This window comes from Clinocottus analis, unplaced genomic scaffold, assembly GCF_023055335.1.
Source record: "Clinocottus analis isolate CAN_PGR_092001 unplaced genomic scaffold, fCliAna1.0.p SCAF_8, whole genome shotgun sequence".
Taxonomy (NCBI): domain Eukaryota; kingdom Metazoa; phylum Chordata; class Actinopteri; order Perciformes; family Cottidae; genus Clinocottus; species Clinocottus analis.
In genome coordinates, this window is record NW_027176240.1 from 14,028,677 (window position 1) to 14,051,655 (window position 22,979).

Below are 22,979 nucleotides of genomic sequence, written 5' to 3' on the forward strand. Positions count from 1 at the left end.
AGGCTTTGGTTCCTGTCCGATGTCAAAGCTTTTCACTGCGCTTTACTGTAGCTTCTGGATTCATGTCCTTGACCCGGGGACAGGATGGTGACTGAACTGGAAAGGAAAAGAAGACATCACACATCCTCGGGCCAGGACCAGTGGGTCTGGACTGGCAGGAATGGCGGTGATGGAGAGCATGACAAAAATCCTCTCGTCATAGACAAACAAAATAGGAGGCTGTGAATCAGAGAAAAAAAACAACATGCTCGTGTATTTGTATGTAAGCTGCAACAGGGAGAGATGGATATACGGAAGTAGAGTCAGACTGTCACCCGCCAGACGCCGAGGGCCAACACAGACAGATGGCGACACTGAGTGGTCAGAGTCTGGGACACTGTGACAATAACAATGAGAGACTCTTTCCCAATCTCTCTTCCTCTCCCACTCTCCTGCAGCGGGCTGCTGCTTTGATCCACACCCTTGACCATGTGTCCTCCTCTGGCCGGGGTCAAATCACATCGACAGTCAAAGTCTCGTGGTCCTTCAAACCCCACTCATGTGGAACTCCTCGGATGTCAGACTAACTCCCAAAGGTTTTTCCATGTTTAGTGCCAAACATATTCAAGAAGTCTTCACAAGCAAATGTGAACTATTGTAGGTTAGTATCTGTGCGGCAAAATGACAGAAATACCTTCCATTTGGTGCGCAGATATGCTTAACATTAGCATGTTAGCGTTATCACCGGGAGCATGTTTGCAAGCTGATGTTAGCATTTAGCTCAGAGCACTGCTAAACTTAAGTAGAGCTTCACAGAGTTTCTAGCATGGCTGTACTCGTCTTGAATAAATGATAATGTGCTGGAGCCTGCTTACACTTGGGACGTTGTAGCACCAACGAACAAACAGACTGACAGCGATCCCTTAAAAAAATAGAAACAATGATGGCCTAAAGGTTTTTTAAGTTGGCTTTAGTACCTGGACAAGACAAGAGGCAAGCCTACCCCATTTCATTACCCAACTGGTTCAATGGAGCTACTTTGCGGACAGCCGATCGGATTGTGGGTTTATTGGGCAGCTTCCAAGTATGAATGTGTGTAGATGTGATTAAATAAAATGGACTAATCGATAAAGATTCAGTAAAAGGCCAGCTTTTTTTCCTCTTTCTTGTGTTGCCTTTATGTTTTCCCTACATGTAAAATGAATGCCTTAAAATCAAATGGTGAAAATGATCAAAAGTTTAATTATCATATTTCTGGTGCTTACTCTGGATCGATGCCAGTGGAGAGAGGGGGCACATGGCCGTGGCTCCCGTGGACAGCAGGGCATTAACTCTCTGTCCCAGATCCCGATGGCCCCGGTCCACTGAACCTCTCACAAACTCAAGCCAACCCAGAGTCACGACTCCTCCTTTGCCAAAAGCATTGTTTTGTGTACACTATGAAAAAATGTCTGACCTGTGCAGTTGTGTATGTTTTCCGTATAGTCCTTTTATCTGTGTGGCCCGGCTAGTCACTCTGCTCTCTCCGTGTCTCTCTTCGGCTTCACCCAGCTGAAGCCATGGCAGCAGTGCTGGTTAAGAGGTTTGTGTATCCCATTAGGATGATGAAGAGGCCTTTCATCAGTACACTCCCTCCGGTCAGGCGCTGACAGGAGCTTTACCTCGACAAGCCTCTCAAACACACCGCTCGACATGAGACAGCACCCAGCGAAGAGGTCCGCAGGCGGTACACATACTCACTGACAAAACTCACTGCTTCTCACACACACAGACACACAGACACACACACACACACACACACACACACACACACACACACACACACATACTCTGAGCAGAGACAAAAAGAGAAGATTGGGCCATTTTGTTGCTAACTTTTCATTGTCAGTCCAACATCCATTTTTAACATTAGCCAACAGGGTTCAGTATAAGAGAAGGGGAGACAAGAGGAGGCTGGAAAGGAAGAAAAGTCTTGACTAATTTTGACTCGGTGCTCTGCTCTATTTTTAATCAGTGCCAAACGAAGACTAATAGTGTAACAGCCGTGCAGGGCTCTGTCCAGATGGGCAGAGTCATTTTTCAAGAGGAGGGGGCGGGAGGAAGAGGACCGAACGTGAGGACAGAAGAGGCAAATAAGACGGTAATAGAGAGGGAGAAGACAAAGACAGAGGGAGGGAGAGTCCAAGAGAGAGAGAGAGAGAGAGAGGAAAAGAGGGAGTGAGCGAGACAGAGATTGATAAAGACAGAGAGCGAGAGAAAAATGGAGACAGAGAAGCCACAGGAGCCAAGATGACCTGGATTCATAGGACCACTATTGATTATTGACGATGAAAGACAAAGAAAGAGCTTTGCTTCGAGACTAGATAAATTAACTCACACGGAAAGACCTGGAAAGACAGAAATGGGTGAAAGGGATAAACAAAACGTACACACCCATAATGTGACTCGCTGCTTTGCCTTAAATCTGACAAGATAATACATGCTGACAGGTAGGGACTGGAAAAGGTTGTGAGTAGGCTGAATCCACACACAAACAACATATGGGACGCCACATGATCTGATTAGATTTTATTTTGTGTAGGATTTACAGGGCAATCTATGGAATTGCGTAGAGATGAGTTATTGGGTTTGGAAACCCCACACACATGGATACAGACTACACGGAGGCCCATCTCCTCATTTTGCAGTCGGGATTATTCCGCTTCTCATAGATTAATTTTGTATAATCGCTTTGAGTATTCTGAGCTTAAAGCACTGATGCCATCCAAAGACGTGCCATCAAAGACTCATAGTACACTAATATGAATCACAGGTAGCACATAAACTCCTGCCAAACAGTACGTTCTCCTCAGCTCCACGTTCATGTGGTATTTATGATGTGAGGTGGACGCTTTCATCCTATGAGCCTTTACGTTACAGCACTTAAGGCTTCTATCCACGTTCAAAAACAGCTACCTGTGCTCTTCAATGATGAGCAGCAACTCATTTAGAAGCTGGATTCACTAAATTACTGTCCATTGTCTGTGCTGAGAAGAGGAGCTCGCGGGGAGCAATGATATTCTTTAGTGAAAACTTTGAAGAAGATTTGGATGGGTGACAATCAATATTAACAGGAAGCCTGCACTTAACATTATTTTCGATAGCAATTCGAAAGATAGCAGACTGAAAATAATATTAAATACATGCACACATCACTTAATCATCAACTATAATGTTATTTTAGCTTACCCTTTTCCAGCTGTGGCCTGCATGTTTATTTTGTTGTGTCCCTGTTTTGTTGTTGCTTCTGTTTAATTCTTAGTGGCTGATAATGACCAGTGTAAGATACAAAAATGTGATTATAGCATGTCTAAATAGTAAGAGTTTCACAATCAATCGAGCTCAAAGGATGGAGTTGTTGTAACAATAACGAACCAAAACTTTCTAATATTTTTCCTGAGATATTTCTTGGTACTACTGAGCAAGTGCAAGCCTCAAAAGGCAATAACTGTGCTGGAAACCGTAAGAATAGAACTGCTTGACTCTCCTACAACTGCGGTCACTGGGGTCATTTCTAAAGCACAATGACAGGCTTCACACATAAAGGTCTTTATAATCTTCCCGACAATTTACAATCTATTCAACATGAATGACTTCACAACTTCCATTTTCCACAACAAAGAACCAGCTTTTAGTGTGCGTGTGTGTGTGTGTGTGTGTGTGTGTGTGTTTGCGTGTGTGTGTGTGTGTGTGTGAGTGTAGAGGATGTGCTGAAGAGCACATAGGTGAGTGGTGTTTGGGTGGTTGACCACATTACAGAAAAGATGTGAGATATACAACGCTTCGGTGTGACAACAATAATGCTGGGTCTTTTTGAATAGTTAACATGCCAGCACCAGACCAGAAAGCAAACAAATGAATGTTTGAATGAAATGATACTAGTGTGTGTCCAGCTTCTCTGCAAATACTCTTAATTTATTCCAGATGCTACGGCTTTATCAACCCTACAGCATTTTAAAGCTAGTTAATAACATGAAGTATTCATGATGACGTTATTACGATGATAGCTCACACTAATGCCCTCATAACATCAACATGTAACATTGAAATGTTGACTGCGTCAATCGGTAGTTCAGAGGTCAAAGCCCTCTAGTAACTCATATCTCAGGCTTCACTGCGTAACATTATGACACCTTCGTGGTTCTGCTGCACTAATACCTCGCGCTACATCATTAAACCAGATGCTCTGAAAGGTCTCTCAGCCTTTGCCACGGCCCCACCTTCTAATAATCTCCAACCTCCACCTGTGAGAGATCACAGCTATTCTGCACATGCTTCTAGAAAAATAACAGATTACAATCTTAATTTAATTACCCGACACAGAGGCGCGCTGCTGTGTTTTCTTTCCTCCCCATGAAATATTATAGCATGCACAGCAAAACTACTCTTAAAGTACAAGCACATTAATATACATTACGCACTCTCCAATCATTTTAATGGCTGTGGAGACGCTGAAAGCGGTCAGAGGAGAATATAAAAAAGGAAAGAGGAACAGAACAACACTGGGAAGCAGAGTGGACGGGATGAGGTGAAGGTCTGACTTAAGGAGTGTGACAACGAAAAAGATAGAAAGTCAGCTGAGCGGAAGAGGCAATTTTAGACTGTGTGAAATTCACGCCGTCTTGTCTTGGACACATCATGCTCCAAGGTGGTCCATAAAACAAGGTGTGGAGATCAATACCATCCATTTACTGAGGTGCAGCACATCTAATCATCTGGCGCTCTGCTGCCCAATGAAGGAGCTGCGACACACACCTGGGCCTCTGGAGGAGAACAGAGTAATGAAATGTACACTGCCGCCTGGCCGGCTCTCAGGTCCCAAACAGCTAGCACAAACACATCCCACGCAACTCCCCCGTCTCCTTCCTTTATCTCCTTCCACCTCCTCATATGAGCAATAAACCCAAGCTTTACTTCCTCGGCCCTCCTGCTCCCCTTCTTACGCACATGCACGGGCTCTTGTACGTTCTGCTAAAGTTGCATATCGTGTGGGCCATTAGGAATCTGAGGGGTGTGAGGCACGGAGACCAAAATATCCACAGCACTCTGTTTCTCTCTCCAACTCATTGACTGAGTGCCTCGGGGTAACATCACAATAACTGCTGCTTGGCCCTGGTCCCCAATGCAATTCTATAATTCATCTTAATTGAGAAAAACAGGCAAGCAGAGGGGAGCACTGGAAGGACGTAAAGTGCAGGTTGTGTACAGTATTTCAGGGACCGAGGGATCTGGTGTATGTTTTGTGTCCGTGAAAGGTGAATGCAGGTGCTTACTGTGGCAAAACATGTATTCAACCTTCTTTTTTTAGGTGCATATTTACCTAAAAAGACAGGTTGAAAACAAATTATGTCCTAAGAAAGAACTACATACACAGGAGAATACATTATGTGATGATTCACTGTCATTTGGCTCAATTGCCACAAAAGGTGGAATAAATTGAGAGATGTATTGAAAGATGTAGCAATATTTTACTTTGCATCATTTTCATGAAGTGATATTTAGAGAAAATGGTGAAGAAAACACGAAAAATTAGACCCTTCAAGCTACAAACATTATAAATGACAGGGAATGCTTTTTTCTTTTCGGTACTCACTGTAATTTTAACGGATATACTACAATTTATTCAAGGGTCCTCTGGTTCAAATTCCAAAGCTTGGAGACAGGGCTAAGAGGCAGATGGTGTTTAAACACAATCTTGAAAATGCAGACAAAACAGGACGTCTGAATGACATTGCTGAGCAACTTTCAGAACAATATGGCAGCTCCAACACAGATGGAGCCGCCAGCTTTAACGGCATACAGACGTTTACTTCAGGTACTTAGCTGTGTTTCTTTTGGTCTCTTTATGAGCGTTGGAAGTTAAAATCAAACTCTAACTGGTTGACCAAAGAAAATCTTGTGTTTCAGTGTACGTTTTAACATTCATGACTTAGAATATCGTTGCTGTTCTAGGATCGATGCATGAAAGGGGGATTTTCACATTGGCCGTGCTGAGCCTGTACTCCCACAGTTCTATTAGAAAATACATGTTTTTAAAATATGCAGCACTATATAATTTGTGTTTGCTTTTGTTTTTTCATCCACTTGCGCTATATCTAGGGCAGTGGTCAGCAGTTTTAATCAATTTTCCAAACACAGGAGCACTACGACAGTCGGGAAATCCCAGCAGGATAGTAGTAGTGAATGGACAGAGCAATAATAATAACACAAAATATAATCTGAATTATGCTCTGAAGAGATTAGTTCCGAATAATCCCCAGAATAAACACAAGTGGGGAGGAGGGGTGATCCAATGCAGGGAGTGGAGTTGCAGTGCCTGTGTGAATGTTTTTATTCCTGATGGTGGGATTTGTGTAAATTTGTCTTTCATTTTGGGTGTAAAAGTGATAATAATGTTTATTTGGGGAAATGAGAGTATTTCTAAGGCACAGAGAGTTGCTATTATTAAAGTACAATAAAATGCTTTCCATTGCCTGCTCAAACAAAGAGAAATTTAGCGTGAATGCCAAATTGAGTGCATTCATTTCCAAATGGGATCCAGATGTATTTAAACATATCACTACCCAGTTAGACGAAGACCCATTACATCCCATTGTCCTTTTTATGGTGAAAAAATATAGTTTAAACATTGTGTAAACTTATTACCTTCCACTTGTCTCTCTGAAAATGCAGGGCGGTGTCAATTTTTATGATTGCACAGCCAAATGCTCAATAAGTACCTCAACATCACTGATTTCAGGAAGGCTCGAAGGACAGAGAACCTAACCCAGAATGTTTCACTGCCAGTATGTAGGTTATCCAGTCACTAGCAGTGTAACACACTTGGATTTGGGATTGATTTGCTTGAATTACTGCATGATCTCTGCTGTGGCTTTCCCGGTGCTGAGTCTGTGTGTCGGGTTGAGGGATCAGAGTGGACGAGGCCGGAGCAGACCTCTAGGTCACCGGCTGCCTTTCTGCTGAGCAGGCTATTGTCCAGCAGCTGCATGGCCGCACCACTCCGGGTCTATTCAGAGTCTATTCAGCAGGTTCAGCTAAGTGCAATAGAAGACCCCAGTCTATTGTCTGACGCCAAGACTGTTTGAGCTGCACCAGAACGCTCACTTCATCTCCCAGTGAGTTCAGAGAAACAGTTAAGTCCCTTTGAATAGGGGCGGATTTATACAAGTAAAAAGACACGTTAAACACATTCAGGCCAACTCCATCTCTCAAACAGAGAGCTGCTTGACCTCGATGACCTCTGCAGAGTGTCAAACCACACTGTAAGACCTCTTTGCTTACTTCAACACAGCACTCAAACATACATTTACATACAGAGAGGAGGCGCCAACGGACGAGAGAAGAAAGATGTATTTGGCCACTGAATTTACGAGAAATTACTGGAAACGTCTATTTTGTATTTCTGCAAGCATGTCATATTAGCAAGTGTTATTTGCATTGATCTTGTGTTACGAGTAAAAAAGTTTAAAAAAAAATAAAAACATTATCATGTAAAAATGGTTACCAAGAGACCAGCGGCATTGCTAGCAAGGTAGCTATTCCCAAAGTATTGAGTAAGTGTATGATCATGCACACAAAATGGCCATATCACACTCACACAGTAAAAAAGCCATCTGGAGGCATCAGCACTTCTATGAGGAGAATTAAGTCAGAGTGCAATGACTTTCTCGTTTAAAGTGCCTCCAAAGAGCCCCATTATTACCTTCCCAGAATGCAAATGTGCTTTGGGCCAATTAGAGGTTGAGCCAATACCAATGTAAGCCCATAAAAATCCGCCCTTTCATAATCATTCAGCAATATGACTCATGGGTAAGATTGGAACACCAGCCTGTAAATGTGTCATGATTATGACTCTGTGCTTAAAATGAATGGAGGAGCTGTGTATTTCATTCCCACGGGGCTGGAGCTGAGCCACGCATATGTTAGTGTCAGTGCTTCTAATGAAATAAATAGACTTGTGATAGTACTTATTAGGTCTCCATAAGTGGCAGGTAAAGACAAGGGCCCTGCGGTGGATCAAAGGTAGTTAAATGTCTCGTTTTAGATCTCCCCCTATCAAGAGGTATTTAGGGGGACAGGGGTTGCTTCTTTTTTTTTTGTGGAGGCAGACGCCCTCATCCAGGATCCCTCTGTGTAATTACACGCCACAGAAGACCTTCATTCCTCTCCTCTTCACAGAGAGAGATGAAAGACAGGAGAGACAGAGGCATGTAATCGCTCCTCTGGCTGAAAGAGGTGGGAAGGGAGGTGAGAGACAGAGAATAGAAGGACAAAAGGATGGTGAGTGGTGGTGGGGTTTTAATAAACCTCCTCTGTCGCTTGTTTACAGAGTCTCCCCTACCGTTCTCTCTCACTCACACACACACACACACACACACACACACACACACACACACACACACACACACACACACACACTTTGAGAGACTTCCATTATTGTCTGAGTTTCCCATTCTTCGCCTCAGGACAGATGTGTAAATTGGTGCGCTAATGTAAGGCCCACTGCTGGGCGCTTTAGAGGGAAGGAGATTTACACACTTCACACCACTGTATAACTGTCACTCACAAACTCACGCTCACAGAAGCATAAAGAGGGACGCCGTCATAAGCGACAGCATCTCAGCGCGCACGGGCTGATGAGTGTGCGTGCTCGCAAATGCACGCATGTACACACTCTCAGAGGCGTGGGCGGACGTTGACACGCACACGTAAATGTTCTATTTCATTCTGCCATTCATCCTTAACCAAAAATACTCCATCACCTCATCACAAAGGGGTTGAGAGCAGCAGAGAAGTTACAATCTGTCAATGTTCCACAATAAAACATTTTTTCCATTACAGGCATTAAAAGGGCAAAACACCGAACGGTACCTGTAAATGATCTCCCTGTGCCTTTGTGGTTAGGTTGAGGTACTAGTCTGAGGCTTTTTTGTGCTGTTTTTAATGGTTTACTTACAGCTGGTGTTTGGAAACAGCAAAGTGCTTATGATACATTTGAGAGTAACGTTAGAAAAAAGGGATGATATGTGATAAAAGTCATAAGGCAGAAATGAAACCAAATCACAATAACACAGAATGCACCTTTGCTATTGAGTTGTAACATACCACACCAGGGGTCTTACTGGTTTATCAATTAGTTGATATCTTTAACATTTGACTGTTCCAGTTTCTCAAAATTGAAAATGTGCTATTTGTCTTTGTTTTATATCATTGCATATTGAATATCTTTGGTTTGGACTGTCAATTTATAAACAACGCCGTGGGCTCTAGGAAATTGTAATGAGTCTTTTCCACTATCTTCCTGGCATTTAACAGACTAATTGTAATGAAAAATAATCAAGATACGAATGAATAACGAAAAAAAAATCATTAGTTACTGTATTCGTACTGTCTCGAACATATTTCCTGCTCCTGGTCACATCTCTGGCAAGATGTCGTGACACCAGGTGACTCACTGCTCTGTCTGCGCCGAAGTCTCGGGGGGTTTCAAACAACCCATCTGCCGAGGAATCTGCCAGTCCGTCTGTCTGTCTGCCTGCCTGGCTCTCCACAGGTACGTCTATCTGTCCCAGTGTGATACATGTTTCTTTTATTAAGCTGTGGAAGAGGGGGGCTGGAGCTGGCTGCGGCGTGAAGGTTGAAGTTTTTGACAGGGAGAGACACCGCTCAGAGTTTAATGACCCTCTATAACTATACCTATCCATCTCCCCCGGGAGAGCAGCGAAATGCTATGGAAATGGCCCTCTGCTGAAGATATCGCATCTTGCTAAACTATAACTCCTCCGTCGGCCCTAGTATGATTACATGGAACATGTTTCTGATGCTGCTTTTCATGTATAGGGACCTTTTTTTTGACACCAACTGCATCAAAGGGCTATATGAAATAAACTGAATTGAATTGAATCAACACGGGAGTAGTTCAGTAAAAAAAGAAAAAGGCATCCACTACAGCGCTTCCATGTAAACTAATCAGGCAAAAACGTGAAGCACATATATAAACTAGAAAATTTCGCAAGAAATTTTGAAAGTGTGGCTACTACTGCCGTAAGACCTCGCAATATATAGCTTTTGTTTCTGACGCCCGTCTCTCCTCCAAAGCACTTGAGTTGGTTTGTGTGTTAAACTGATTGGCTGATATGAAGCACCTGTGTGCTGCCGTCGTCATGGTGACCAAGTGAGCGCCAGCAGACTGATTAGAGGCAGACTGGACTGTGGACTTAAGGAAATAAACTACTGAACGTCCTGAACACACACAAACGTATATGAAATATCATATGACCTTATTAATGATCACAGTGTTGACAACTACACAATATAAAACACACGTAAACGTCTTTGTGTGTGTGTGTCTGTTTGTGTGTTTGTGTCTGTTTGTGTGTGTGTTTGTGTATGTGTTTGTTTGTTTGTGTGTGTGTATGTGTGTCTGTGTGTGTGAGACAAACAGACAGAGAGACAGAAGTCATCTGTGTTGTGTGTGCGTGTGTAAGTGTCTGTGTGTCTGTTAAACTGCCCTAACGAGAACACCTGTGGGTCGTTAGATCAAAGGTTGCCATGGTGATGACTTCAAAGGGACTTCCTTACGCTGAGCTTAATAGACCTAAATACTGTGGAACTCCTTTCAAACTATTTTTAAAAAATGGTACTTTAAAAGCCACTATTGCTTCGATATCGCATATTGAGCGTTAGGAAGACCTGATGAACAGATACTGTGACTGGCGAGTCTGTACGATAAAACATGTGTCTGTACGGGCGATTTACAAATCAGGTACGAGCTTCAGGGGAGACGTGGCTTTGGAGGGAGATTTAACATGGCGGCGGATGGCAGAGCGAGGTGGACTTTCTCTCACATTCAGTCCGATTTCAAGACGTCTGAGTCCGTTGGATTCCTATCGACCGCAGTTTATGACAGAAGACAAGATTTCCAACGTTTCTATCCAACAATGGTGTATGAAGAGTGAACATTGTGGGAGTAAAGACAAAATACGTTTTATTTTTTTAACAGTTTCTGTCGCTTCTTCTCACTCTGTTAATTGGCGCGCCACCCTCTACGAACGTTTCGTGAAATTTTTTTTATGTTTTTTGCATTTTTCGGGAAAACGTACGGGCGAATCTCTTAGAAAAGTCATAGCTCACGATTCCCGCGCAAACCGCACGTTTCGATGTAATTTTTGCGCATGTGCTGGCAACGCTCTGGGAGGAGTAGTGGTTTGACTATAAGAAGAATAATAATAATAATAAGCCCGCAGGAGAACATGAAGTGTGCTTCCAGCATGGGGTCTCTGACCCCATGCGGCTGAAGCCACACTTAACTATCCCCCATTCGATTAACATCTGTATGGCCTTCCCTTGCTTGTGTGAGCGGCTTTCTCTACCTGCTGTACCAACACACACACACACACACACACACACACACACACACACACACACACACATAAACACACTCACCACCCCTTGTTGCTGAGTGGATTGGAGGCAAGTGAAGCTGAGCAAGAGCGGAGACACCCAGAGTTAATGAACCCTCAATAGTCAGCATGGCTGTCCATCTGCTTTGATAATCCCCATAAACAGCAGGCCACGGGCGCTGCCCAACCAGCTACACACACAAACGGCATGTCGTCATCCTAAATATCTAACGTGAAGAACGAGGGCTACATATGTGATGCATTTGTGTGTGTGTATGTGTGTTTGTGTGTGTGTGTGTTTGTGTGTGTGTGTGTGTGCAAGATTGGGTGCTGCATGGGGAGGACGGTGTGGGGCGGGCGACTGATGTGTCCATGATAATGCCCGTCTGCCTTCGCTCAGCACACCAGCTAATCTAAGCGGAGTGGCGGGAAGAGGTGAGCGTGAGGTCGGCTGTTGAGCCCATCTGGTCAGCAGCAGGTAAGAGGCTTGAGTCACACACCCGCTGACACACTTGATGCGTGTGTGAGCTCATACACTTAAATCTAACCTTAATTACATGCGGGTACATCTGCCACATTAGACAAGGCCTTGTCCATAACTTCACACATGGCGCCCATTTAAAACGATGCCTAACTCTACAGCGACCGGCGCCTGGTGGCATTTTGTAGAATACTTGGCGTACACCTGGCTCAGTGAATGAACCAGGAGGATAAACCAGGTTTCCTCCTGTGCAATCAGAGCGCCTGCCAGAGCAAGAGAGAGATGGGTGTATGTGCAAGCTGTGTGCTGATTGAGATTGGGAGTGTGACCCCACTGTGACCCATGCAGAAAAGGGAGTAATACCTAAGTAATGCGGCTGGCTTCCCATCAGCGCGCGCCCATCGCACACACACGCGCACACGCACACACACTCACGGCAAACACTCAAACCCGAGCCAAGAGGCGCCTGTCAGTTCTTGATTAAGACCTGCATCCAAAGCGAGAACAGAATCTTTACTGTGTGTTTGGAGCCTCCCAGTCAAAGCCTCTGGAGGAGAAGTGAGAATTAAGTCCTGGAGCTGGAGACGGGTGGAGGAATTAAAGAGTGGATGAGGGCAGATCTCATTCTTACGCTCTTCTCTTTGCTGTGGTTGTGATCCAAGAGTCTCTGAGCAGAAAGAGGGATTATTGCCCCGACTGTGCGTGCTAGTATGTGTCATATGTTTTGGGGATGAAGTCAGATACTGCATAGCAGACCTTTTCCATAAGCACAATATTTAAACCTCAAGCCAAAGAGAGGATGGGAGAGAAGAGGAGCAGAACAACAAGGACAGGAGACAAGGAAAGGAAAACAGGGAAGGAGCAGCAACGGAGAGACCAGGACAGGGAAGGTCTGGAGGTGCCCTTGTTGACCTCAGATGAAGTGGTTAATCACTGGTCCATTACTGACGGGGCAATGGACTTGAGAGACAAACATGGTGCTTTACGACAATCACTACATTAAATAACACAGCAGCCCACTGCTGACATATAGCCAATCATACAAGCCCATGCTACACCCCACCCCACCACAGCCTTTACACACTCACAAATAACAAATACACTCATTAAGCATCATTCGCCTTGATTTAAAGCCTGAGGGAGAAAAAAGAAAAGAAAAAAGGAAGTTGTTTGAAAGTCCTGCTGTTGCCTAGCTGCCTGCCATGCAGACAGAAGGAGGCAGGATCATTTCCGTTCCCTCTCTCAGCCGGAGATATGCACACGTACGCTCAATACGCCATCTCTCCGGGGAGGTCTGTATGTCATTCCCCTACTTTAGACACACCAGCTGCTCGATGTGTGCTCTGCAGTGCAGGAGCCCCTTCCCGCCTCGCACAAGCCCCCAGTGGCACCCACATCCACTGACAACACAGGCGTGACAAAGCTCCTTTCCTCGTCATCCCTCCCCTTTACCTACTCACGACAATCCTACCCCCCCCTCCCCATTCATAAGTGCCCTGCGGGCAGATGGGACCCTAATAAGTGTTACACTCAGAGAAATGGGATTCTTCGCAGTGCCTTCTAAAGAGCAATTCCCAAACTCCGCCAGAGAGCAGGCTGAGGGAAGAAATGATGGAGTGAGAGAGATATGGATGACAGAGGTTGGTATATGTGAGAATATGAAGCTATAAATACACCTGATGAGACTATCAACTTGACTGAAGGAAGGGGAAAAGGGGAAATGGGGACAAGTGAAGGCAATTTATTAACGTGGATGTGGGGCAATGTAGCTTTGTATGCCACATTCATGAAAGGAAGCCAGAATAATACCAAATGCCATCGCCTTTCCCGATGCAACACATTTTAACAGACTTTTAAGCTGACTTTTCCTCCAGTTAGCTGAGCCCAGATGACACACTGAGACACAAACAGACACAAACACAGGCATTAACAGATTGTATGTGGTCTAAGCTCTGAGTGGACTTGGCTCAACGGAATTTTAAAGACAAAAAAAGCCTCTGCTAAGAAGATAAGGGGAATCTACATGGTCTGAAAAATCTCCCCCTTTTAGACGAGAATACACACTGGACCACAGCACAGCCAATCAAGTGCTGACATTGCTTCTGGTCAATGGACCTCAGCCACGCAACCACTTTTGCCAAGTGTGTGTATATGTGTGCGCATGTGTGCGTGTGTGTATGCGTCTATCTTAGCGTAAAGAGGTTGCTCAGGATCTTGCGAGACCCCCCGTGGTGAATCCTGATCCTATTGGTCACGATGCCCAGAATGCTGCTGAGATCCTAAATGAAAATTCCTGCACTCGCTCTCCCACTCCTCCCAAGTGACCCAGCAGGTCTTCCACCATTATACAAATAAATGCTACCTCTTCATTAGAGGATGTGGCTCCGTTTTGCATATGTGGGTGTGGGTGAGTGGGTGGGTGGTGTCCTTTTGATGTCAGATGTCACTGAGCATGTCTTAGCATATCAATCGTAATGAGGTTCGGAGATGTTTAAGGATTTAACAGGCAGGTGTGATCTTAACCTAAGCATGTGTGGTCATACAACAGTAACACACATCTGAAGAATTGTGAGCACACATACACATTAATGCAAGTGTAGTTCCTGTTAAAGTTGAAGTGAGCAGTTCTCTGTGTGTGTGTGTGTGCGCGCGTGCATGTGTGCTCTGCCCCCCTTTACCACACACAAAGGTCTGTGGAGTCTCCTATTCATCTACAAGCACAATGGAACCCCACAGAGGTTTTCTTCCTATTTCCCTGTCTGCCCCACCCATCTTGCCCCACAGGGCAGGATGGAGGGGCAGGGGGTACCCTGTCCTACCGGCCCAGCAGCAACTCAGCTCCCATCTGCCACCGAAACTCTTCTTCCTCCACCCCCGGCCCATCCATCCATCCATCCATCCATCCATCCATCCATCCATCCCCCTCTCTCATTCCAGCTTTACATATTTTACTGCACTCTCTGGCTATCTGAAGGTCTGAACAAAATTGTTGTTTTATTCAGAAAATATTGACTTTAAAAGTCATTGACAAAGTAAACTACATTTTGTTATTACCATTTTGATAAAAACTAGTTTGACCTTGGTTTAAATAGCTTGGTGAAATTGTGTATTAAATGAAATCAATGGCATTACATCTTGAATTGAAATGAAACATTTCAGCATAGTATTACTGTTCTGTATAAGGGCACACAGGCAGGAGACCATCTGGTGTGACCAGAATCCAAGGAAGCATTACATAAAATATTCAAACAGCTTCACTTGATGATAATTGTGTACACCTTTATAAACAACAAGCAGTTTGAATTGATTGTCAGGCTCAGCCATATTGATTAGATAATTATTACCCTAGATTCTAAAGACTTTGAGAACATATTGTCTTTGAAGAAGAAAATAATGGCCTGCGCCGAAATTTATATTCATCTCAAGTCTGCCAATCTCCACTCAAAACTTTCTTCTGCTGCCAGTTCCTCTTTCCACTCTTTATCGTCAGCTCTGTCTTCCATTTACCTCAATATTTTGCCTCCTGCAGAGCACTTGCTGTTTGCTGCAGATTTATGGTCTGGTCTAACATGCAGAGTATTGGCAAAGCATTAAACATGTCTACTCTTAATACTGTGAGCTCTCTCCATCGATAAGAGCCTTAATAAAAACATCCACCAAGTGGATTTGTGTGTCTCTTTTTCACTTTCCTCCCCCCGCCTCCTTCCTCGACAATATCCGTCACTCTTCTTCTGCTTTGCTCGCTTTAAACTGGTCCTGCTGCACATCCCTTGCCTTCCTCTCCCTCTCATACCTTACCACCCACACTCCACCTCATTCTCTGGCCCGTGCCAGAGGTTTAATGACGCTTGAATGCCATTGCTATGGAGGGTTCTTCTTTGCTCTTTTCTCATAAAGGATATTTAAAAGCCAAGCACTGAAATCAATCCATCTCAATGTGTCTCTCGCACATTCATTTCTCTTCTATCTCCTCTTTCTGTTTTTCCTCTTAACTTTCAGATGGATAACATTACCCTGCGTAACCCCTCTCCCTGTTTGGTTCACACGTCCTCTGCAACAGCCCCTGGCTGCAATTGGCACACTTGCTCAAACTGCCAGTCTTTTATGTCATCTATAAATGCCTATATTGGTACCCTAAAAGCCTTCCTGACCCCCTGCAGCCATCCGGGTCAGATCCGCCAATGAGAGCTGAGCAGCTGTTCCCCTCCCACTTCTTTCTCTTTCGCTGTCTCTGATGTCAAGAATTTGAGCATCATAAGCACATTTTAAATATTAACAAAGACCACTTTGCACGTATGAATAATACAGCAGAGAGGGCAGCGGCTGGCCAGCGATCCCATCCCCTGCCGCCTGCCGCCTGACGACCATAAAACTAATGCACTGCTCTGGGACAGAATGTGGCCTGGTCTGGTCTTCCAGCAGGACTTGCCCGAGGAACTAGTCTGGCCTGTGGCCTGGCCTAAAGAGAGCTGTCGGTCTGTTTATCTTCGGGTGTCCGATCACCTGTCCAAATCTCTGTAGATGCCACAGCCTGGCAGCGCTTTTGTTATGACAACATGTTTCAGAGACACTTTAATCTAATCTGACATTTCAATCTGTTGAGCGTCTTTGAAGCCAAATCTACTTTGGTGTATGTTGGCGGTTAGCTTTGTTGTCACATTCCTTTCTCTGGATGCATTCAAATGTATTTTTTAACTGTCAGAAAATTACAGATTTTGTCAGAACAAACTGTAGCGGAGGGCAGCAAATATGTCAGCAACCTGTTATTAGCTCACATATAATATTGAAGAGTCTTCTTGAGAGCAAGAGGATTCCCACGCTGAACACAAATGAAACAGCACAACCTAGAGGGGTGTCACCATTTGTCCAGATGTCTGACATGCTGCGCTGCTTAACTCTGACCATTCGACTGTCTCTTTAATACAGCACTCGCTTTCCTGCTGTCTTGACCGCCATGTCTTGCCTCTGGTCTCCTGTCCCGCCCCCCACACGGGGCTTACTGGGAACCTTGTTGTCTTCATTTAATCCTGATGTCAAAAAACGGTGTGTAGACACACTTCCCGTATGTCGGTTTTCTAATTCTGATGAAGTCATTAATAATGGCTCTCACACACACACACACACACACACACACACGGAGAGGCCCGGCGGACGGCAGGGAAGTTACTCCAAACAAGTGTTCCTGGCAGTCTGGGTAATTAATGTGTATGTCAACACAGAAAGAGAAGCACCATAGCCGAAATGTGAGCTCAGCAGATCCACAATGCAGGCAGAGACCGAGACAGGAGGGATCTGAGGGGCGTCGGCAGAGGAAAGGTGTACACACAGTGGGAGAGAAGATAAACGCAATCTGTCTGTTCCATCATGCATTCCCTAAATACATCTCTGCCTTTCTCTCTCCCAGACAGAAACTTTCCTGTGGCATACTGAGCTATTGTCCCCTGTTGTCCTCCTCCTCCATGGTCTGCTCCCCTAACAGGACCTCACTTCAATCCTCAACCGTTTACATCAACGTTTCTCATTTCTCATGCGAGGATTTCAGAACGAGCCACAATTTTAATAAACGTAAGCTGCTTTTCTGCTCTGACTGTTCTGGGAATAATATACACACAGGAGGACCTCGGGAGGTACGGGGAGGGGTTCTTATTGGCAGTCGAAGAAATGGCCACAGACCTGGACACACAGTCAGCGCGTCCTTCAAAAGATTACTGCTTTCATTAAGTCAAAAATGGAGTTCCTCACCAGAAAGTCAGGTTTATTTCTTGGAGAGGTCTTTTAGCAAAGCTTGTGTGGATTCTGTACTCATTGTTGACCGCATTGTTCTTTTATTTTCCGATTGTAAACTGAGCTTAATCCACAATCCAATGAACCCTCGGATTTCTGCCTTGTATTTCAATCCTATCTGGTAAAGGGAGGGGATGAACAGTCCAGGCTTGTCTACCGCGAGGCCCCACTGAGTAAAGTCATCCATCTCACACTGGAGATAGGCAGTGTCCTCTTGGTGTCCAGGTCCTGCCTTGTGTACCAAATGATTTCATCTCCATGAGAGTTGCTGCACTCTTTGAGGGCATTAACTCTGAGCAATCCACTGATTGACGTCTGCTCTTCCCTGATCAAAGTCTGCTCTGTTCAGACTGAAATACCATGTAGAACAATTAATTATTAAACACTGTATCGATGGTTTGTGATCAATGGGCACAACATGTACTCCCAAGCTTAAAAATAAGTTTGTGTAAATTTAGATTTTGCCATGGGAAAATAAATAAATGAAACAATGTCTTTCCCTGAATCACTTCAAGTGCTCCGTCTTACTTTTCTTGGCTTTTTTTTGCCAAGAAGGCATGGAGCAAAACCTTAATTACTCCCTGCTCACCGGGGGAGTTTTATTTTTCCGCTCCAAATAGAAAAGAGAGCTCTTAAAGCTCGGGTCAACTCTACTGCTGAAGACTTTTCTGTGTGGTGAAGAAAGTGCTGGTCAGCAGGCGAACCCAGATCCCGGAACTCTTTCAGCTCCACAGTCCAAAGCAGGTTTTTTATTTTTTATTTAACTCGTTGTTTTATTATCCAGGGCGTGGAGGTAATAATGGGATTGGACCCAAATCGGATCGAAAATCTTAAATTGTGTGTGTGTGCGTGCGTGTGTGTGTGTGTGTGTGTGCGTGTGTCTGTGCGTGTGTGTGTGTGCGTGTGTGTGTGTGTGTGTGTGTGTGTGTGTGTGTGTGTGTGTGTGTGTGTGTATGCGCGCGCGCGCGCACACACGTGAGCGCGTTTTATCAATGTTGCGCAATGTCACATAACAGTATTTCGCAATGATCTTTGAAAAACAACTCCGTGTCGAACAACTATTAACCACGGATCTGTGAATAACAACTCACCAGTGCCAGACACGACATATCCCCCGACCAAGAGGAGAAGAACCAGAGGACCGAGCCCGTGGTCACGCTGCATCCGAACAGAGAGCATCTTTTCCGTATACGATGTTGCAAAACGTCCCGGGGTCTCCAACACTGCGTAACCTGCGGTGTTGCTGACCCTTTGCGTGACTCTTGTCCTGCAAAGTCTCTCCTCCTGAAACAAAAATCTAAGGAAAGAGCGAAAGAGTCCAGTAATTGATGTTGCGTGTCGTTGTTTTGCTAAATAGTTCACTCTTGACCAAACATTTCCGCCCGTAATCAAACTTTGAAAAGGTCCTTATCACACCCTGTGAATGTGGAGAAACAAAATCCTGGTAGATTTCATTTCCAGCTGCACTTACTCTGCTTGTCTGGGAGCGGTGAGCGCAGTGGTGCCACAAAAGTCACCAAAAAGTTTGACGCATTGCTGCTCTGAACGGAGAGGTTCAATCAGACGACAGAGTCCGATTCCCAGCAGAGGAGTAACTTCTTCTACAAAATAAGTACAACGCGGAGATGCTGGCAGATTGCCGCGTCCACAGCTGACTGGACTCCCGAGTCTGTTCTGGGGGCCCCTGGGTGCCTGCTCTGGTCCCCGTCCGCAAGGTGTAAACAAGAACACGGGGATCAACGCGGAGCACAATGCCAGCCTCCGGACTACCAGTCCCCGCCTGGCCAATCACATACCATCCTCCTCCTCTCAGAGTGAAGGCTGAACAAGTGAAGGTAAACTAGTGGCAAGCGAGGAGGAAATAGATGGGAGGGGAGAAAAAGAAAACCCGGACTCCAGAGCGCGCGGCACCGCTCCGGATTCAGCGGCTGTGGTCCCACTGCAGACTCGTAAGGTTGTGAGATTCTCCTGAGAATCAATTAATCAGACTATCTATCCATCTATCTGTCTGTATATTTCCAAATCGAATAATAACTTTAGTGAAATAACATAGTTAATCACCTTTCTTTGCTGCCCTATCTGAAGTGTAGTCAGGGCAGCTGGGTCTATAAAATAAGTCCAGCAGGATTTTTATGAGAACATATTACTCCCTGTCGATCTGTCCCTCCCGCATCCCTGGGTCATATTTTACTACCGGTGGCCACAAGAGAGCACCCTTTCATAAATGAGCTTAACTCCAATAAGGATGACTCCTCAGCAGCACTCCTGACTATCGAAGTGGTTTTCTGTATGACTGAAAGAATCTTTGGTTGTTGTATTTTGTTCTCTGAGATCACCTGTCATTTCTAACAATCCTCTCGGAGTTTTTGAAGTTTAGGATTTCTTATCTTTGTCTGCGGAGCTGCAGTAATATTGACTGTTCAACCGAACAGCCACTTTACTCTTTAATTCATTATAAAGAAACACTCGTGGTTCTTGCTTCTGGTAGCGGTAACCATGTCACTTCCTGCGCACTTGAGAAGCCTTTACTGAACACTGATTTTTGGAACAGCAAATTGCTTTGTGTTAACTCTGCATTTGAATTTAAAGAAAGGAAACACCACAATAATTAAATGAGAGCATAAATGCGGCCATACAGTGGAAGGCTTTTATGAAGATGAAAATGATGTGAATCATGTTACAGTGATTAAAAAAAGGACAATGTTGTCTTCCTCACAGATTATTACTTACAGCATAACATTATGCAGGGGCAGCATCACTCTCTGGCTCATACTGAGTCTACCATTCATACCTTCTGTTGCTGAGTCACGGCGATGATAAATGAGGAGACAGTTTATCCTTGCATGACTTGTACATAGAGATCAAATTAACACTTAATTATAAAACGCTAAAGATAAAATAAGATTACATGATAGTAAAATCGAATGAAGCCCAGAGGTTAAGGCACAAGTTTGCATGCATGCTGCTGAGCCTCGAGCGAGGCCTTTCTCCAAGATGTGACAGAATCTGGCAACAGAACGGCGTCGCTGTACTTTGCTTGAATCCAACTTCAAAGGGTAGAATTTCCTGGACAAGTGATGACTCCCAATGCTTCTCTCTTCCGACGACAATTATGCTGTTTCCTGAAGCACAGAATACACTCTGGATTATTTATTTATTCTCTAAGTCTTTATTATAACTGGTGAGAGATGGAGAGCGGGAGGGGGAGGAGGAGACTGAAGGAGACGGGGACAGAGAGAGAGACACAGACAGAAACAGTGAGAGTGAGAGAGGTTGTGCGTGAAATGGAGTTTGCTGGTTCTATTTGAGACAGATTTACCTCATGGAGCTGCAAATGCATTTTTTTTTTTTAGTTTGCATGCCTGTGCATGCTGTAGTTTCCGATTGTGTTTCTATGCCACTTTTACTGCTCTGCCCCTTCATTTAATAGCTCTGTGCTCTGCATTAATGAGTATATCGAGTATATACTTATGTGTCATTATCCACGATCTTTTTCTAATCGCCTCACTTAGTGAGTTTCATAGTATATAGAGCACTTCAGCGTAAGGAGCTCATTCAACAGTTTTTATGGGACAGGCTTTGGTGACACCTCTCTTGAGGTCATGCAGGATGGTAACCATTTACAAGCTCTGGACAATTTGCCCTCTTTTCCTTCATATCCACAATTGTTAATGAGGTGATGACACAAGTCCTGGTCGAGATGAAGTGCGTGAAGTGGATGAGATCAGGAATTCTTTTTGAGTTTGATTCTATCCAGGAATATACAGGAAGTCACATATAGATATACAACACGGGACTAATAGCCTACAATCCACACAGGAAATTAGTATTTTCTGAAGAAAAAAAAAACGTGATTTTCTACAAAACGTGATTTTCTACAAAACATGTTTGTGGTCAAAACTAAGAGCCAATCAGCTCATTGATCAAGCTGCAAGCAGGCATTTCCAATCACGCCTTGGGTCGTGCAGCCGTGGAGAGCAACTGCGACGCCTGGCTACGACGCCCTCGATCCTGTGAGAATATCGTTGCCTCGTACATGACATCAGGGGAAGCCGGGATCGAGTTGGACTGAAATCTAATTGGCATGCATTTGGAGGCGATCATTCGGGATTGATTCTGGCCTGGCTCATCTCAAACGAGCCTAACGTTGAACTTGCCACAATTTAATATATTACTTTGTTGTACCCGTCGCTAAGACTAATTGAGGATACACACCAAGGGCACGCAATGGAAAGCTGGAGAGGGAAGCTGTGGGAAAGGAGAGCCATAATCGAGTCGAATGGAACTCTGATGCGGTGCATCACACAGAGGAACAGACAATGAGAAGGCTAGAGCTATTATTAAGGCATAATAGTTTGTCCACCGAGGACTGTTTAGCACTGCTGACTCTCCGTTGCTTTGTGTAGCAGGCTTGACATGAAAAGGATAACACTTCCTATCTCTGTAAAACAGAGGGGGTCTAAATATAGGAGACATGCTCTAGAAGTTGCTGTGGAGATAATTGAATATTATTTTCAGGAATGATTAAGTTGACCTATCCAGGAGACTAATTATTTCTTGCAGACCAGAGGAGAACATGCCTAATAAATTTAGTAGCAGTGAATAAAGCGAAATAAAGCATCCATTCTGCAGGCTTTCCACTGACCAAGAAGACAAGAAGACAACATCTGTGGAAAATTAATAATATTCATTATTAGAGTTTGGCTTGCGGGATGTCCAGAGTGGAGGCCTCTGACATTGTCTTTGGCTGTATTTAATGTTTCAGGTCATCCATATCACATCATAAAAACCTAAAAATCAAATTTTCTTAAGCCAGAAAAGTTCCAGAAAGCGTTGGTTCAAAATCACACAGGCTCAGCCCTCTACTGGACTACTGAACTTTCCGGCAAATGTGTTCTCCAGTCACAAGCCCCTGTGGCGTCTGCCTGTTCGCCAACTATCTCACAATCCACCGATCTTCTAGGAGCCCCCATTGCCACAGAGGTTTTTTTTTTGGGATTAACCTGGATGGTGAGGTTCTTATGGTGGATGTTGTTCATAAAGCTGATTTTTCTGACGTTCACGTTGTAATTGTAAAGAATGTTTTGAGAACATTCACCTCTCTTTCCCGGCGTCTTGGCTTTCTATTACCTCATGTTGAAACCGGTTTATATGATGTCTCAGTGTTGAAGCATGTACATAACATCTGCCGGCACAGACTGAGCCTTTGACATAGAGGTCTTTTTGCTCCGGTGTTGTATATTGACAGTGATGTGTGCTGGCTTGTGTGCTGGGTCTGCATGTATCCCGATAGG

At 44.4% G+C, this 22,979-nt stretch overlaps 1 protein-coding gene across 2 annotated transcripts in view; it reads right to left on the bottom strand.

Annotated features, from left to right (window-relative positions):
* The window catches only part of unc5b (unc-5 netrin receptor B), a 47,658-nt gene extending 26,868 nt beyond the window's left edge, over positions 1-20,790 (bottom strand). Inside the window, exons 1-2 of one of the 2 annotated variants that reach the window (XM_068568382.1) lie at positions 20,718-20,790; positions 18,777-18,982 (exon numbers count right to left, since the gene is read on the bottom strand). In XM_068568382.1, coding sequence (XP_068424483.1) covers positions 18,777-18,864 — 88 coding nt within the window. In that variant the 5' untranslated portion in view covers positions 18,865-18,982; positions 20,718-20,790. Of the gene's footprint in view, positions 1-18,776; positions 19,481-20,717 lie in introns of those variants that run through there. The other variant, XM_068568380.1, reaches the window with a different exon arrangement.
* Positions 20,791-22,979: the final 2,189 nt, after the last annotated feature.